Source organism: Onychomys torridus, chromosome 7 (genome assembly GCF_903995425.1).
Source record: "Onychomys torridus chromosome 7, mOncTor1.1, whole genome shotgun sequence".
Lineage (NCBI taxonomy): Eukaryota > Metazoa > Chordata > Mammalia > Rodentia > Cricetidae > Onychomys > Onychomys torridus.
This window is the reverse complement of record NC_050449.1, coordinates 47,906,594-47,925,876: the sequence shown is the minus strand read 5'-3', so window position 1 is coordinate 47,925,876 and position 19,283 is coordinate 47,906,594. Positions and strand designations below refer to the sequence as shown.

General features: G+C 43.8%; 1 protein-coding gene across 9 annotated transcripts in view; it reads left to right on the top strand.

Moving 5' to 3' along the window:
* The first annotated feature begins 15,948 nt into the window (after window positions 1–15,948).
* The window catches only part of Dmxl2 (Dmx like 2), a 127,556-nt gene continuing 124,221 nt past the window's right edge, over window positions 15,949–19,283 (top strand). For all 9 annotated transcript variants that reach the window (XM_036193063.1, XM_036193058.1, XM_036193062.1 and 6 more), the window contains exon 1: window positions 15,949–16,301. In XM_036193063.1, the coding sequence (XP_036048956.1) occupies window positions 16,215–16,301 (87 nt within the window). In that variant the 5' untranslated portion in view covers window positions 15,949–16,214. The remainder of the gene's footprint in view (window positions 16,302–19,283) is intronic.

Here is a 19,283-nt window from a genome sequence, read left to right as displayed (position 1 = left end):
ATTGGCATCTCTAAGTAAGCCCAGTATACTTGATCTAATTCATACTTACACTGTAATTCCCAGTACTATTACTATCTCAGATGTTACTTGTTACTTTTGTATTTTTTCCTTGTTCAATAGACTTTCAGCATGATTTAGCATTGTATTGTATGAATTCAGTATACCCTTGCCTATAAAAAGGAATTCATACAAGTATCCATATCTTAGTAGAAAGTAATACATACTACCATCTCTTTCTTGTAGTTTCTGTCTCTCAAAAATATTTTTATGGGGGCTGGAGAGATGGCTCAGCTGTTAAGAACACTGGCTGGTCTTCCAGAGGTTCTGAGTTCAATTCCCAGCAACCACATGGTGGCTCACAACCATCTGTAATGAGATCTGGTGCCCTCATCTGGCCTTCAAGCATGCATAGAGGCAGAACACTGTGTGTCAAAATAAATAAATTAATTGAAAAAATTTTTTATGTATGTGGTCAGACTGAATTCTCAATAGCAAAGTCATGAGCTTTCACATTGGGATGTGTGGAATCAATATTTTACTAAGGGTTAATACCCAGGCCACAGACTTCGTGGTGTGTGTGTGTGTGTGTGTGTGTGTGTGTGTGTGTGTGTACATGTGTGTGTGTGTGTGTGAGTGTGTCTCTGTGTGTATTTGGCATCTGTGTATGTATATGTATGCATGTATGTGAATTTGTGTGCATGTCTGCATGTATGTATGTTTTCATGTGTATGTGCATGTATATGCGTGTATGCAAAAACAGCTCACCTCAACGGGGGATAAGAGATAGTTTATTCTGGAGCCAAATGTGATTGACCATGGCCCAGTGTGGTGGTTTGAAAGAAAATGGTCCCCAAAGGGAGTAGCACTATTAGGAAGTGTGGTCTTGTTGGAGGAAGTGTGTCACTGTGGGGGTGGGCTTTGAGGTCTCTTTTGCTCAATCTTCCCTCAGTGTGACAGTCAGTTGACTTCCTGTTTCTTACAATACATAGGACTCTCAGCTATTTCTCCAGCACCATGCCTGCATGTCATGCTCCTTGTCATGATAATAGACTGAACCTCTGAAACTGTAAGTGAGCCAGCCACCTCAATGAAATGTTTTCATTTATAAGAGTTGCTGTGGTCCAGCCAAGCACTGGGCCAAGCTCTGGGAGTCCAGTTGACAAGAAGGAGGAGGAGAGATTGTATCAGCAATGGGGGGCGGGGGTGCATCAAGATCATGACCGGGAAACCCACAGAGACAGCTGACCTGAGCTAGTGGGAATTGACAGACTCTGGACCAGTAGCTGGGGAGCCTGCATGGACTGTAGGCCCTCTGTATGTGGGTGATATTTGTGTAGCTTGATCTGTTTGTGGGGCCCCTAGCAGTGGGATAGGACATGATCCAACATGACCCCTGGCACATGAGCTGACTTTTTGCAATCTATTCCCTATGCAGGGATGCCTCACTCAGCCTTGATGCAGGAGAAGGAGCTTGGGCCTGCCTCAATGTGATATGACATGCTTTGTTGACTCCCATGGGAGGCCTGCCCCTTCTGAGTGGAAGAGGAGAGGATGGGCGGGGGGACGACAGATGGGAAAAGGTGTGGGAAAGGAATGGGAAGAGAGGAGGGAGGGGAAAGTGTGGTTGGTATGTAAAATAAATGTAAAATTTGATCTAAAAAAAAAGAAAAGAAAAAATAAATAAGAAGAAAAAAAGAAAGAGTTGCTGTGGTCATGGTGTCTCTTCGCAGCAACAAAACACTAAGACACCCAGGAACACAGATTCAGGTTACTACAAACTCCATGGTTCCAATGCAGAAGCAGTTTCATCAACTTTTTATGGTAGCAGAACAAAGAAAGTCATAGATCAAGACACTTTTAAAAAAAGATTTATTTATTTATTATGTATACAGTGTTCTGTTTGCATGTATTTCTGCATGCTGGAAGAGGGAGCCAGATCTCATTACAGATGGTTGTGAGCCACCATGTGGTTGCTGGGAATTGAATTCAGGACCTCTGGAAGAACAGCCAGTGTTCTTAACCTCTGAGTCATCTCTCCAGCCCAGATCAAGTCACGTTTAAAATGCACTGGTGTAAACATTGGTGAGATGGCTTATAATCTCAGTGCTAGGCCTCAGTGCTACCCAGAAGTGGTCTTAGCTCTGTGACTGGTGGAAACTAAGGTTCACTGATACATTCTAAAAGGTTTTTGTCTGTTGGTCATAGGTCTGACCCAGGGGTGGGAAAGGAATGGCTATTTCTAGGGCTAAATATACCCCAAGGTAAAGCAGAACTAGATAAACCCAACCTTTCCATGGCACTGAAGTTCATCAGTCAGTCCACATTTGTAGACAGTGTGTGTGCATATGTGGACATCAGAGTCTTTCCTCTCCTGCAGTCTTGCAGGATCCAGGGATCAAACTTAGGTCAAATTCTTGTGCCCAAGAACCCCTACCTACTGAGCCTTTTCACCTTATTTCTTTTCTTTCTTTCTTTCTTTTTTCTTTTTTGTTGTTTTTTGTTTTTTCAAGACTGGGTTTCTCTGTGTAGCTTTGGAGCCTGTCCTGAATCTCACTCTGTAGACTCCAGGCTGGCCTCGAACTCATAAAGATCCTCCTGGCTCTGCCTCCCGAGTGCTGGGATTAAAGGTGTGCACCACCACCGCCCGGTCTCACCCTTATTTCTTAAGACAGGGTCTCTCACTGACACTTGACCTTTGGCTAGACTGGCTAGGCAAGCACCAGGATCTTTCTGTTTCTGTGCCCCCAGTGTCGGGATTATAGGCATGTGCTACCATACCTGACTTTTTCTGTCAGTGCTGGGATCTGAACTCAGGTGTTCAAGCTGACAATTGACAATATGAATATGACAAAGGATTTACTTACCAAGCCATATCTCTAGCCCTAGACTTGCCTTTTAAAAACACAGTTCTAACACATTGGTAAAGTTTTGTTTTTGTTTTTTTTTTTTTTAATGTGTGTTTTTTCTTTCTTCTTTATATATATACAGTCTTACTCTGAAGCCCAGGCTGACCTCAAACCCACTGTGTAGCTCAGGCTTGAAGTCAGAGGAAATATTTGTTTTCTGTTTTCCAAGTGCATTTATATCTTAAAGTGTTTGGTGCATAGATGGCATGAAGGGGCTCTGAGTGTTTGACCCACATCTGAAGACCTAGCTCTGGGTCGATGTGCTATCAGATCTGCAGGCAAAGAGCTAAGCCATAAAGTGTCAGGCAAAATGGCCAAGAGTTGGAAATAAACTGAAAAGCTGAGCAGATGTGCCCTCAGTAGTCAGTCAGGTGTCCTAGGGAACGTAGGGCGTCGGTTTCTACTTGATTGATTTGCCGTTGATCAGGATGTTTTGAAACACTGCAAGAATGAAATAACCCCCACAAATGTTTGAAAACTAATAGGGATACAAATAATTCATTAAAAAAAATTAATGTTTAATTAGCTCACAAAGTAGCAGGTTTCCTGTGGCATTTCTACAGCTGCTTAGTTTTGATTAACCCCTCCTTACCCTCATAATTCATTTTCATAAGCAATGCAATGTTAGGTGGAGAATACAAATCATTGTAAGCCAAATTCTCACCTAAACTAGTTTACTATCCTTCTGGCTACTCACTAATGAGTAAATTGAATAAAACATTTGGTATGATTTCATCTTATATATGCACGGGAGCTGTGCTTTAAAGAAATAATGTAGTCTCTGCTGCAGAGGTACAAGATTTGTGGGAGCACAAAGTGATATCAATGTATTTCACAAGGAGGTAAGATTGAGGGGGATTATTTTATTTATCTATTGGATGGTTATTGGTTTTTTTTTTTTTTTTCAAGACAAGATTTCTCTGTTTAGCCCTGGCTGTACTGGAACTTGCTCTATAGAACAGGCTAGCCCCAAACTCACTCAGAGATCTGACTGCCTCTGCCCCCTGAATGCTAGGATTAAAGGCATGTGCCTGCCACCACTGCCTGGCTTGGAGGTGATTATTTTTTCAAAGAAGAAATTGGATTTGAAGAAGAAGTTGAATTTGGTGGAACTGTGGTTGGAGAAAAGAAAAAGAAGAGAGATATTTAGGCAAGAACAATGGCAGACACTGGCTTTTGGGAATTTCCTTGCTTGTAAAATACACACATTAGAGAGATCATTGTCTCCTTACACTTTTCAGAGGTGATGGAGCTCAGGGTCGTAGGCAATAGGAGGTACCTCACCAACACCAAGATCAAAGACTCAGCAGGGACATGTGACCCCTTTAGGTATCTGATGTGATTTGAAAGAAAATGACCCCCAAAGAGCATGGCACTATTAGGAGGTGTGGCCTTGTTGGAGTAGGTATGATGTTGTTGGAGGAAGTATGTCACTATGCAGGTGGGCTTTGAGGTCTCATATATGCTCAAGCCATGCCCAATGAGACAGTTCACTTCCTGTTGCCTGCAAGATGTGGGACACTCAGCTACTTCTGTACCATCATGTCTGCTTGCATGAGACCATGTCCCACCATGACGATAATGGACTGAACCTCTGAAAATGTAAGCCACTCCAATTAAATGGTTTTCCTTTATAAGAGTTGCCATGGTCATGGTATTTCCTCACAGCAATAGAAACCCTAACTAAAACAGTATCTGAGCATGTGTTCCTTGGAGACTTAGAAGCCCTGGGCTGCTTGCTTAGCTGCTTATAAATTAGATGTGTATTTTACATTTGTGCTTGAAATTTGACATATACATACATTATTATACTTTTCAGTAATAGTAAAGTAATTTCACAAACAACTTATTTGTTCTTATTTAAAATTTGATTCTGGAAAACTGCCACAGAATATATAACGTTAATCTGACTGTGATTTCCTAGACATGATTTTCTCTTTTGAGACATGGTGCTAGAAAATGTATCTCCAGCTGGCCCTTAAACTTGTGGTTCTCCTGCCTTAGCATCCCAAGTGCTGAGGTCCTAGTTTCTTCTAAAAATTATTTTATTACATTTACTCTGTATGTGTGCTCGTGTATGTGTGTGTGTGTGTGTGTGTGTGTGTGTGTGCACATGCATGCTTATGAAGGTCAAAGTCAGTGGTTAAGAGCACTGACTGCTTTCCCAGAGGACCCAGGTTCAATTCCCAGCACCCACATGAGAGCTCACAACTGTCTGTAACTCTAATTCCAAGGGATCTGACACCCTCACATAGACATATATGCAGGCAAAAACACTAACACACATTAAAAAAAAAAAAAAAGAACAAGGTCCTCTAAATCGAGTGAACAAAGCTCACATGAATTCAAAGAGACTGAAGAAACAAACACAGGGCCTACAGGGTCTGTACCAAGTCCTCTGCGTGTGTATTACAGCTTTCAGTTTAGTATTTTTATGGGACTCCCGAGTGTGTGAATGAGTGGGACTTGATTCTAGTTCCTTCTCTTCAGGCTCTCACCCTTCTGTTGCCTTATTTTGTCTGACTTTGATGTGATGGGCTTTTGTTTTATCTTACTATATTCTCTTTTGTTGTTATCTGTTAGCACTCTTTCTAATGAGATACAGAAAGGGAGTAAATTTGGATGGGAGAGGAGGTGGAGAGGAGCTGGGAGAAGAAAGTGTAATCAGGATACATTGCATGAGAAAAAAAATCTATTTTTCATAAAAGGGGGAAAAGAACTGTCCCCCCAAAAAGCTCAACAAAAAACCTTTCACAGGGGCTGGAGAGATGATGGCTCAGAGGTTAAGAGCACCGACTGCTCTTCCAGAGGTCCTGAGTTCAATTCCGAGCAACCACATGGTAGCTCACAACCATCTGTTATGAGATCTGATGCCCTTTTCTGGCGTGCCATGCAGACAGAACACTATATACATAATAAATGAATAAAAAAAAATTCACTTATAGGGGTTGGGGATTTAGCTCAGTGGTAGAGTACTTGCCTAGCAAGGACAAGGCCCAGGGTTCGATCCTCAGCTCCCCCCGCCAAAAAAAAAAAACCTTTCACATGTCCCATTTGAAGGACCTTGGGTCAAAGGTGAAATCATTAATGGTCATAGGAGTATGTCTGTACAAACAAGCTTGCCGTATTCACAGCAAGGATTACATGAGTCAGTCGACAGCCTCGGATTTTGTTTATTTTTGGCTAACTGCTAATGCATACAGGTCCACACACATGTGGGGGTGTACATATTCTACCTCTACCAGAAACCAAACCCTAGATCCAGTCCTTTCCATACATTTTGTTTCTGCTATGAATTCTTTAGTAGAATTCGGAGGACAGCATTTCTTCACTTCTCACTTCCCCTTTTCCATCTGGTGTCAGGAAGTCCAGCCTCTGCCAGTGTCACTCCATCCCCAAGACTGCGGTTACTCAGTGATCTCAACATTTCAGTAATCCTACAACACTTGTTCATTGCCTGAGTGACCTTTTTTCTCAAAAATTAGAAGAGCCGGGTGGTGGTGGTGCACTCCACTCGGGAGGCTGAGCCAGGCGGATCTCTGTGAGTTTGAGGCCAGCCTGGTCTACAGAGCGAGATCCAGGACAGGCACCAAAACTACACAGAGAAACCCTGTCTCGGAACCACCACCACCACCACCACCACCACCACCACCACCACCACCACCACCACCACCCCCCGCCAAAAGAAGAACTTAGCAAGGTCTTTTTGCTCTCTATATCTATGATCAAGTTAATTTGTTCTTCTCTCTTTAAAATTATATTCTGCTTACACTCCATCCCAGCAAAATCAGTTTGTTTCTCTAGAGGCCTAACATGGCCTGCTGTCTACTCAGCAAACCAAGACTAATTCAGTGACTAATTCCAACTTTTGTTCAGTCCTTATCTTTTTTTTTTTTTTTAAAGATTTATTTATTTATTATGTATACAGCATGTATGACTACAGGCCAGAAGAGGGCACCAGATCTCATTACAGATGGTTGTGAGCCACCATGTAGTTGCTGGGAATTGAACTCAGGACCTCTGGAAGAGCAGTCGGTGCTCTTAACCGCTGAGCCATCTCTCCAGCCCCTCAGTCCTTATCTTTATCAATGCTAGTGGTCCTCTAATTCTGTGACCACTATCTGCCCCTCCCCATAGGCTATATTTCCTTCCTGATGCTTGGGGAAGGTATGTAAAATGGGACACGTTCACTAACAGGATTTATGTAATATATCTCCATACAATTAATAAGTACTTGATTAGTAAACATTTATTTTTCTTTTGAGACAGGGTCTCATGGGGTAGCTCTGGCTGGTTTGGAACTTGCTTTATAAACCTGGCTGGCTTCAAACTCACAGAGATCCACCTGCTTCTGCCTCCCCAGTTCTGTCATGAAAGGTGTGTGCCACCATGCCTAGCAGTAAACAGAATTTGAATTCCTGCTGTGTAACAGGAATTATGTCAGGCTTTAGGAAGTAAAACAACAAACAACAACAGCAACAGCAACAGTGTGGGGCACCCACTTTAACAGACGAACTAAAACAGTGACTTGAATAGAGCAAATTAAACCAGGCGTGTTGATGCACATCTGCAGTTCCAACATGGGATTCGGAGGCAGGAGGATCAGAAGTTCACTGTAAGTCTTGGCTACCCTGAGGGTGAGATTGGCCTAGGCTTCTTGAGACCTTGTGTCAAAACAATCAAAAACATAATAATAATAATAATAATAATAATAATAATAATAATAATGATTATGATGACGATGATGATGATGGTGGTGGTGGTGGTGGTGGTGGTGGTGATGATGGCCTAGGAGATGGCTCAGCAGATGAAGGCTCTTGCTGCTTAGCCTGATCCTTGGGACTCACATGGTGGAAGGAGAGAGCCGGCTCCCCAAAGTTGTCCTCTCCACATCTGCTCAATGACACATGTGTGCATACACACACACCAATAAATAAATAAATAAATTTAATAATAAAAAACCCAGTTGTAGTAGCCCAGAGCTGGTTAGTATTCTCCATAATCACCAGGGACTCAGCTGACACTTTCACTTCTCTACTCTGTTACCCTAGGATCCTCATCCTCATTGTCCAGGGTGGAGCTCCAATCATCACATCTGTGTTTTAAGGAAACAGGATAGAATAAGGAAGAATGCAGTGATGAAATGGACCATAACTGCTGTCTTGGTTTGGGTTTCTACTACTGTTATCATCATCTACTACTATCATCATCATCTACTGTTATCATCATCTACTGTTATCATCTACTGTCATCATCATCTACTGTTATCATCATCTACTGTCATCATCTACTACTGTTATCATCATCTACTGTTATCATCATCTACTGTCATCATCTACTGTCATCATCATCTACTGTTATCATCATCTACTGTCATCATCATCTACTGTTATCATCATCTACTGTCATCATCTACTGTCATCATCATCTACTGTTATCATCATCTACTGTCATCATCTACTACTGTTATCATCATCTACTGTTATCATCATCTACTGTTATCATCATCTACTGTCATCATCATCTACTGTCATCATCATCTACTGTTATCATCTACTGTTATCATCATCTACTGTCATCATCTACTGTCATCATCATCTACTGTTATCATCATCTACTGTTATCATCATCTACTGTTATCATCATCTACTACTGTTATCAAACACCATGACCAAAAGCAACTTTTTTTAAATTTGAGGTTCCCTCTTCCCAAATGACTCTAATGTGTTAAGTTGACATGAAAACTAGCCAGCACAACTGCTTTATAAGAAAAGTTTCCAAGCCGGGCAGTGGTGACACACGCCTGTGATCCCAGCACTGGGGAGGCAGAGGCAGGTGGATCTCTGTGAGTTCCAGGCCAGCCTGGTCTCCAAAGCAAGTTCCAGGAAAGGCGCAAAGCAACACAGAGAAACCCTGTCTCGAAAAACAACAACAACAACAACAACAACAACAACAACAACAACAAAAGTTTCCAGAAAGTGCTATGTTTTTGGCTCATTTATCATAATTTAGGCACAGGTCTAGACAGCAACAAGGTAGGCTGGAGAACATAATTCTCTCTCTCTTTCTCTCTCTCTCTCTCTCTCTCTCTCTCTCTCTCTCTCTCTCTCTCTCTCTGTCAAATCTATTTTTCATATAAAAACTGGGGTCCTGTCCAGGCAGTGGTGGTACACGCCTTTAATCTCAGCACTTGGGATTCAGAGACAGGCAGATCTCTGAGTTCGAAGCCAGCCTGGTTGAGAGAGAGAGAGAAAGAAAGAGAGAGAGAGAGAGAGAGAGAGAGAGAGAGAGAGAGAGAGATATCCAGGACAGCCAGGGCTACACAGATGAGAAAGCCTGTCTCAAAAAACCAAACCAAAAACCAAAAGCCAAAACCCAACCCAACCCAAACCAAGCAAACTGGCTTCTGCTGAGGAGAAAGGAGACAAGAGAGGAGACAAGTGGCAGTTGTCACGACCCAGGCAGTCTCTCTCCAGACAGAGGAGGAAGGGAATAACCGGGTGCGTGATGAAAGCGTCTTGAGTCGCCAGCTTTACAGAGATGTGGCCTGGATTCCGAGCACTGTGTAAGGAAGAGTAGAAACTAGACAACTGGTGTGGTGATAAGGGAGTTTCTAGAGAGGGGAAGTGACCGTGTCTGGGAGCTTGAGAGTTTAAGGGAATTACAACCCCAGTGTGGTGGGACTGCCCATTTAGAGAACAAAGGTATTGAAAGGTAACTATGAAATGACAAAATATTTAAAAAAATTAGTTCCCACTTAAGTGTCAATTTAGAATGAATTCATGTGTTGGGAATAGTGGCCCCAAGCCTTTAAAAAAATCCCAGCACTCAAGAGGCAGGGGCCAGCAGATCTCTGAGTCTGAGGCCAGCTTGGTCTACATGTAGAGTACTAGGACAGCCAGGACTAGGCAGAGAGACTGTGTCTCCAAAAGAAAAAGGAGAAAGAACAAGAAAAGAAAGGAAGGATTTATGAAGGCACTAATGAGCAGCCTGAGAGAACATGAGTCCTTTTGTTTCTGCTTTCTGAGACGGGGTCTTGCTTTACAGCTTGGCTGCATAACTTATGACTGACTTGCTTCTGCCTCCCAAGTCCTGGAACCAGAGGTGTGCACTACGAACCCCGGCTTACTTTACATGGCATAATTGCAAGTAGCTTGCAAAAACAAACAAACAAACAAACAAACAAACAAGCACAACACCATTCTTTTCTACAATCTTCTTAAAGATGATTAATCTTCTTATAGCCTAGTAATAATAATCTATGAAAACTCACCCTGTTTATTTGCCTGTGAAATTCATAAAGAACCATCTCCACTTCAAAGAGGAGTGTTTAAAAATTGCCTTGTGTGAGGAAAAAGTCAAAGACCTAAAGTTCAAATGAAATGGCTAAGTCTGAGGTGCAGGCTCCAAGTCAAGAACTCTACAACAACATAACAAATGCAAGCACTTCCACCGTGTGATGTTTTTTTCTCATTTCCTCTTTTTCCCTTTTTTTCATGTGTGTGTGTGTGTGTGTGTGTGTGTGTGTGTGTGTGTGTGTGTGTGTGTGTGTGTGTGTGTGTGTGTGTGTGTGTGTGTGTGTATGTGTGTGTGTGTTGGGAGTTAGTTCTCCCCTTCCACCATGTGGGTCCTGGGGATTGAACTCAGATCGTCAGGCTTGGCAGCAAGTCCTTTACTTGCTGAGCTATCTCACTGGCCCTCATTTCCTCTTTTTAAAAAAAGTTATTTGTAAATGTGCCTGGGTATCTTGACTGCACTGCCTGTCTATGCAGAGTGTGTGCCCAGTGCTTTTGGAGACTAGAAAAGGGTGCCAAATGCCCTGAAACTAGTTACAGACAGTTATGAGCCATAATGTGGATTCTGGGAACTGAACCTGAGTCTTCTGGAAGAGCAGCAAGTACTCTTAACATTGGAGCCATCTCTTTAGCCCGTCTCCTCCCTCCCTCAGATACTTGTTTTTTGTTCTCTCCTCTTATACTTCTGACTCCCCGCCCCCTTTTCTAGAACTCCCAATTCTCCTGCCTCTCCTTCTTAAGTACTGCGATCCCAGGAGTGTGCCACCACCATGGGTTTTGTGATTCTCAGGAATCAAAGGTTCGTGCATGCTAAACTAATATTCTACCAACTGAGCCATATTCTCAGTCCCGATGGCATGATTTCTTAGGTTACAGTATAAAAGCCATTACAGGGTCTACCTTGATCTTTTGACCTTGATATCAATTTATTTTCTGTAAAATTTTTATAGAAATGTAATCAAGTTATTTGTACGCTTTGTGTATCAAGCTTCCTTTATTTACTATTAAGCTGACATTTGGACTGCATTTGAACCCGAACCTCCCTCCTAAGCTAGAACCGAATTCTTTACCCACAGACACTGAGATACTGTTCACTGTTATTCTTGGCCACTGTATTTTGGGTGTTGGTTTTGTGATTACTGCTGGAAAGCTAAGTCCCGCTGATACTTAATATGCTATCAAATCCAACGCTACGGTATTTACTATTAAAACCTGTAGAGCTGGTAGTGGTAGTGGTGGTGGTGCCTGCTGGTAATCCCAGCACTAAAGAGGGGCAAGCAGAAGAATCAGGAGTCAAGTTCAGTTCACATAACAGACTGAGCTGGAGGCCAGCACGGGCTACCTGAGACTCTGCCTCAAAAGCACGTGAAACCTGTGGACATGAGGCACTTACCTTACAATTGTGTTTGCTTGTTTTGTTCATTTATTTTTAAATATTTATTTTACTTGTATGAGTGTTTTGCTTGCCTGTATGCCAGTGCATCACAGGCATGCCTGGTGCCTTCAGAAGCCAGAAGAGGGCGTCATTGCATCCCTAGGATTGGAAGTTACAGACAGTGATGAGCTGCCATGGGGGTGCTGGGGATCAAACCCAAGTCATCTGGAAGAGCAGCCAGTGCTCTGAGCCCCTAAGCCCTCTCTTGAGTCACGTGTTACGTTAATTTAAAGGAGCTTTAATCTTCACATTCTCAGGTAGCTCTTTGTTAGTTTGAGGCCTGCCTAGTCTACCTAGCATGACAGATATTTCCAAATCAGGAGAAAAAAACCTTGTTTATTTCTAGGTCCATGTACAAGAGTAGATGGAGAAAGAAGAAATAAAACAGTGGACTATCAAAGACACTGTTAGTTGAGGGTGAGTTTAGGGGTGGCCAGATTGGACAATAAGAGGCTTGACTACAATTTTAGGAGACTTAACTTGCCATCTGCAATCTGAGACATAGTTATTGAGAGGTCATTTAAGGACTCTCAAGGGGAGAAGGGAAAGGTGGAGGTTGGCTTTAGATTTTTGAGTTGATACAGTGAGAATGAGGAAGAGCTCTGCTTCACAGTTGTGTGAATGGATCAAAATGTCATGGAATGCTACAAAACAGGAACCAGCTGTGAAATACTTAAGTGATGCAGAATCAGTAATACTTCAGTCAGTCTTAGGATGATTCATTCCATGGTGGTTTTGTCTCAGCTGGCTAATGCAGTGAAGGTTCATCCAGAATCTAGTATTAACAATGGGTTCCAGCGTGTGTGTGTGTGTGTGTGTGTGTGTGTGTGTGTGTGTGTGTGTCCACCTTGGCTCTTTAGGAGCCTGATATCTTGTTTTGTTTTTTTTTTTTTTTCTGACAAGGTCTCTCACTGGCTGGACAGGGAATTCCAGGGATCTGTCCAGCTTCACCTCCCCCCCCCCCCTTGCAGGAATTACAAGCATGTACTACCACACCTGCCTTTTTTTTTTTTTTTTTTTTGGTTTTTTCGAGACAGGGTTTCTCTGTGTAGCTTTGCGCCTTTCCTGGAACTCACTTGGTAGCCCAGGCTGGCCTTGAATTCACAGAGATCCTCCTGGCTCTGCCTCCGGAGTGCTGGGATTAAAGGCCTGCGCCGCTGCCGCCGCCACCCTGCCTTTTTTTTTTTTTTTAAACCTGCATTCTGGGGATTGAACTCAAATCCACACATTTTCAAGTCAAGCTCTTTACTGGTGGCTGAGTTACCCCTGAAGCATCGTTTTCAGGCTTTAAAAGGCTGTTTCTTCCGTTGTGAGTGTTCGCTGTTTGGAGATAATGTCCCACAGTGATCTGTTTGCCGCAGCTTCCTGAGTGCTGGGATTGCCAGAGTGAGCTGACACACCTAGCTAAAACACTTCTGATACTTAGAGATACTGTTGCTAAGTAGCTGTTCTTCTAAAACACTGACTGCTGTAACACACCCTCCATTTTTCTTCTATTATTTGACATTTCATAAAACATTTGCCTTTGTTTATGAATATAGTGTTAGAATTGCTTCAGATTACTTTGCTTCTAGTAGTTACTGAATTTTTTTTTTTTTTTTTTTTTAAACAGGGTTTTTCTGTGTAGCCCTGGCTGTCCTGGCTCTCTTGTAGATCAAGCTGGCTGGGAACTCAGAGATCTGACTGCCTCTGCCCCTACCTCCCTCAGTGCTGGGATTAAAGACATGTGCCTGTACCGCCTGGAAGGAAATCTTTAGTAACTGTAGGAATTAAACTTCCTTAGATAGGATTTTATGATGATATTTAACTGTTTTATACGGTTTTTACAGATACATGCTATGCCTGTATGTGCAATGGAGGATGTTGCTATGACCAAGGTCAACACTAGTAAATATTTCTATGGTTATCCATGTGTAATGTGGGACTTATTGATTAGGATCATTTGTTGTTTTACTATCTGTTATATCTTTAATGTGTTTCTTTTTAGCCATGTATCTTTCTATCTTTATTCATGGTCAACTGTCTATCACGAAATACACAGAATCAACAATTTCCCAGAATTCAGCAAATTGTACAAAGTGTAAAAAGATAGAAATAAAAAGACAGAAATGACAAATTTAGTATAAGGATTTTTTTTTTTTTTGAGGCAGGAACTGGGTATGTATTCTAGATTGGCCTTAAATTTGCTATGTAGCTCAGGCTAGCCTTGAACTTAAAGCAATACTATTGCCTCAGGCTCCATAGTCCTGGGAATTGTAAGTATGTGCTACCACACCTGGCTGGCTGCGGGTATTTATCTTTAACTCATATATCAGTAAATAAAGTATTACAATTCTAGTTCTAGGGGAAATTAAATACTGACATTGACTTGAAATGTCTATGGAATCTAGTAAGCAAGCATACAGCATAAACAAACACACGATTGTGGTGTATGTGTGTTGTGTGTGTCACAGAGGAGGAAGTCTTGAGGTATTTGGGAGGTAGTCAAGGTGACTTTTGAGTTATAATATAGTTTGTCAGGTCGACAAGGGGAGGGAGGCATTCCAGAGAGTACAAAGGGCATAGGCAAAGTCCCTTGAAAGCAATAACATGAAAACAGCAACAATAAAACCCCCACAAAATCTAGAATGCTCTGGAGAGAGCATTAATTCAGAGGGGCTGAGTAATAGAACAACCTTAGGAAGATTAGGCAGCGCCAGATTGAATGGGATTGTCAGACAAACTAAGCAATGTGGACTTGAAGTCATCGAGAATGGGAGCTACTAGATTGTAAGCAGAGGCAATTTCTTTGGGCTGGTGGCGTATGTAGCTCAGGGACAGAGCTTACCTTGTTGGTGCCAGGCCCTGGATTCCCAGCACTCGCAAACAAAGCTAGCCGAAAAAGGTTTCTCTGGATGGACTGGAGAGCAAATGTACCAAAGACAGCACAAGGAGGCAACTCTGGTAGTTAGGTGAGAAGTGCTGAGGGTGGGACAATGGCAAGAGGGCTGGGCAGCTGATGAGGGGCATGGATCGTGAACTTCAAAAAGAAACGCATGGGTGGAGGTGGGGGGTGACTTCGAGATGTTAGTCTGGGTGTTTATGCCGCTAAATGAAAAGGGATATGCCTTAGGTCGTTGGGAATTAGTTGATTGCTTCTGCTGCTTTTCACGGAACAGTAACCAACCATGCCAAATCTGCTTCTATTCTCCCCCGCCCTCAGCTTAACGCTTGGATGTGCTGCACAGTCACATTCCCAAAGCAGCTCTGATTATAAATTTCAGCTCAGAAGTAGCTCATAGCCTTCCGAAAATGCGGAACGAAATCTGGGCAAAGACCACCCTGGGTGTCTTTATTTCTTATTAACTATCATATCCTTTCCCTAACTGGTTTACAGTACCACCTGCCTCAAGCACTAAACAAGTTTAATGCCTCTAACTCCCCCAGCCATTTTACTTTCTAGTTCCCGCTAATTTCTCTATTGTAATGCGGTATTTCTAGCTGCCCTGTACCCTGTCAAAATCGTATCCAGTGTCTGGTTAGGCTATGTCCTCAAAGGGCTCCTTCCAGCCCCTTAGTCAACACACTGTTCTTCCCCTTCTGTGGCCTCATCGATTTTTGTATCTGTCGTAACACTTCTGGTGCTTGTCTGGCTTTGAATTTTTTCCTCATTAACCCTTGTTCCTTCTCTGTAGCCTGAACTAAAAAATTCGCAATGAATTGACCTGAAGCAGGGATCTGATTTCAATTTAGCTGACAGTCTGGAAAAGCAGGCGATTCTGAGACTTCATGACGTCACTCACAGGGGGGAAAATATCTAGAGGAATCACCGGTCTCTAGGGGCACGCGTGAGAAAGAGTGTGAGCAAAACAATCTGCTGTCGGGGGAGTTCAGCTTCCCCCAAAGGTTGTAAGATGCGGGGCACTTTAAAACAGACAGAAGGACCCTAAGATCATGGGATTTCCCAGTGATGGCAGTGTCCTTCCCCGGAGGTCAGAGGCGCTGACAAATCACGCACTAAATCCTCGAGAGAAGCTTAAACACACTGCAAAACAGACCTGCCCCCAGGCCCCGCCCCCGGAGGTCTGGACCCCGGGCTCCCAGGGAACTCCCGCACGTCTGCGCGCGCAACCGGCACCGAGGGTCCGCGCGACGCGGCGCGCGCAGTTGCCCTGGAGACGCTGGTGCGCGCACGCGCGGCGCCGAGAGCGCGGCTGCGAGTGAGCGTCCTTCTCCCCTCCGCACCGCGTCCCCGCGCCGGGCGTGCGCCGGCTTGTCTCTTGCGCGCGGCGTGACGGCCCGCACGCGCCCCGCTTGCGCGCTCCCCGGCGGCGCCCCCGCCTCGCACGCGCCGCGGCCCTGCGCCCGCACTGTGCGCCGGTGCGGCAGGCCGTGGGAGCATCCGGGCATTTCCGCAGCCGAGCGGCGGTCGGGCGGCGGCGGCGGCGGCGGCGGCCGGAGCCTCCCATGGCCGGGCGGCGTCCGTCAGGCGACAGGCGAGCGGGGCTCTGAGTCCCGAGGACGCGCAGGCAGCGGCTGCGGCGGGGCGCGGGGCTCGTCCTCCTCTGTCTCAGTGCTCGGTCCAGCCGGGATCCGGAGATGCATCTGCATCAGGTCCTCACCGGGGCTGTCAACCCTGGAGACAACTGCTATTCCGTGGGCAGCGTCGGGGACGTCCCCTTCACGGTGAGCAGGGTCGGGGCCTCCCGTAGGGCTGCGAGCGGCGGGCCCACCCACGCCCCCTCGGCTCTGGGCTTGATGGGGAAGGGTGAGGAATCACCGCCCTCGTCCGCCCCGTGAGCGCGCCGGTGGCAGAGCTGGAAGGTTCGGGGCAGTCCCCGGGTCTGCGGTGCAGGGAGGTAGTTGCAGCGGCCGAAGCCCGGGGCGGTTTCCACCTGCTCCCGGCTGCCAGCGAACCGTCTTGGTGTGGGATGTGGTGGGGTGTGGAGGCGACGCTGCGCCCTGGCTTCCCGACCAGCCTGAGGCTTTAAACGCGCCCTCTGTATCTCCCAAGGCAGAATCTTAGCACAAGGGAATGGGAGAATTCGCTCTATTCCTCAAAGAGTTAGAATGGAAATCACCTTTCCAGGAGTGGCCTATCTTATCTAGCGCAAGGTTCCGTTTTGGTAATCCTTTTAGGTAATACCTTAATCTTTGCAAGGTAATTTTTTTTTTTTTAAACATGAAGTAATGTGTACATTTTATGACTTTTTCTTGGGAGTGTGATAAAAATGTATGTAAACATAACGCTTTGGAAAGTAGTACCTACCTACACGATATAGACATGTTTCTCAACTAGATGGGATCATCAGTCCTTTTTTTTGAGAATAGGTTGTTAAAATCAAGCTCTCCTAGAGATTGTTTTATAAGACTCATATGGATTAATGAGTTTTTTAAAATTAAATTTATACACGGACCTTCTTTGAAGGAATTGTATTAGTGAGACCTTTATGAAGTATGTATTGATAATCAAGCATAGTAAAATTGGATATTACTTAGTAATATGCCTTTTGGACAGTGGAAACCATTTGATCTGATGTCTGCCTTACAGCAGCATGTTTTTAAAACTGCAGAAAAAAATTACAGCAAAACTGCAGAATCATTATGTAGCAGTGCATTCTGGAACACTTTATCTGTTTTTAATGTTTTTTGATTCATTAAAAATAACCCGACAAGGTCGCTTTTTGGCTTTATTAATTCTTATAGGCAGTTAGTTCAGCTTTGTTCCAGCTTTGAAAGAATCCTTTAAAAAGCAGGGTCGTTTGACATACTGGTCTGTCGCTATCAGTGGCAGTGTGTTTGGTGCACATGTGATTTAAAATACCAGTATAGGGCTCTGTGAGATAACTCTCTGGGTAAAGGTGCCTGCTACCTAACCTAAAGACCCGAATTCCATTCCCCTGTGGCTCATATGGTGGAAGGAGAGAACATACTCATTGCAGGTTGCCCTCTGACCTCTGTATGCTCCCTATGGCACTCATGTGTGCTCCTCCCCCACAATGAAAATTGTTTAAAAAAAAAAAAAAAGCAAACCACATAGGATGGAGATTGATCTTTTAAGTGTGTGGAGACTGGAGAATAGAGGAGGAAAATACCTTTGTGTCTTTTATTGTGTAGAGAAGGAGGAAGACCCTTAGGAACAGAAGAATGGGTTTCCTTCATAAGAAGTAAATCTGGACTTTTGATTATGGGTGTTTCCCCTCCATGGGGTGATGGTAGTTTACTGTGTCCATCTAAAGAGAAGCATTAGGTGGGTGTGGTGGTGCATACACCTGTAATCTAGTACTTAGGTGGTAGAGGTAGGAGGCCATGTCTTTTTTTTTCTTTGTTTTTTTTGAGACAGGGTTTCTCTGTGTAGCTTTATGCCTTTCCTGGAACTCACTCTGTAGCCCTGGCTGGCCTCGAACTCGCAGAGATCAGCCTGTCTCTGTCTCCTGAGTGCTGGGATTAAAGGCGTGTGCCACCACCATGTCAGGAGTCCATGTCTTAAAACAAGCAAAACAAAACACAAATAGTGTTGCTGTTATCCCTCTGCGGAGCTGGTTTGCAGAGTTAAACTAGGTTCTGCCTGGAAAGGCCAGTGAGAACTGACAGTGCTTTGCAGGTGTGGGTATGCCACAGACCATCTGTGGCCATAGTTCCCACTTGAATTTATCCTGTCACCAAATCTCGTGGTATAATGTCTTTCAGATTTACCCCTTGGCATGTCTGTAGTCAACACCTCCTTGGAGAACCTTGTGTTCGTAAGAAAACTTCTAAATGTGATTCCTTGTACTCAGCTCAGCCTTTCAGTTCTTTTTCTCATGGCTGCTAGTGCAATTTTTTCGAGTACTGTTTGAGAATATATAGTTATTCCTAGTAGTCACGTTAAGGAATCCTCATCAGATGTCTTGCTGTGTTTCACTTTGTTTGACTCTGAGCGCTTCTCACATTGTCCCTCTGTGACAGTGATCTTACTGTAGTCTTCATTTAAAAAGTATTTATTTTGTTTTAAACTATGTATCTGTGTGTGTGTGTGTGTGTGTGTGTGTGTGTGTGTGTGTGTGTGTGTCTGTGCAGGTGCCCTTGGAGGTTAGAGGTGTCAGATCCCCTGGAGCTGAAGTTATAGGGAGTTGTGAGCCACCTGGCATGGCTGCTGGTAAGGAACTCAAGTCCTCCAGCTCTGTAGAACATAATAATGTTCATCAGGACAACCTTGCTTATTTATTAGCTTCCAACTAAAACTGAAAATTTATTTGGTTTAGGATGGCTGTCTGTTACAGTGTTATTTTGACCCTTTGGCAAGTGCAAATACAGATCTGTTTTGTACACCTTTCATTTTAGTATTTTAATTATACATGCCATGCTCCAGTTATCTTGGTGTGAACTAGAAATGATCTTCTGGGCATTATGAAAACATATTTGCTTAAAGATGCAATAATAAAATGTTTTCAAGCACCCTAGAATCAACTAACAAATACCTTAAATAACTGTGTATATAGTAAAAATAAAATTACAGAAAATGAGGTCTCTTTACATAGAGCATATTAGTTGAGTTTATAATAGTCTGATAAAAAAGCCTCAGTTCTGGGTCAGGTGACTAAAGGGGTGCTAGGCGTGTCTGAAATGAATCTTGTGACTATCCATTTGATGAGCTTTTCTCAGAAGTTTCCTTCTTAGCAGAGAGCC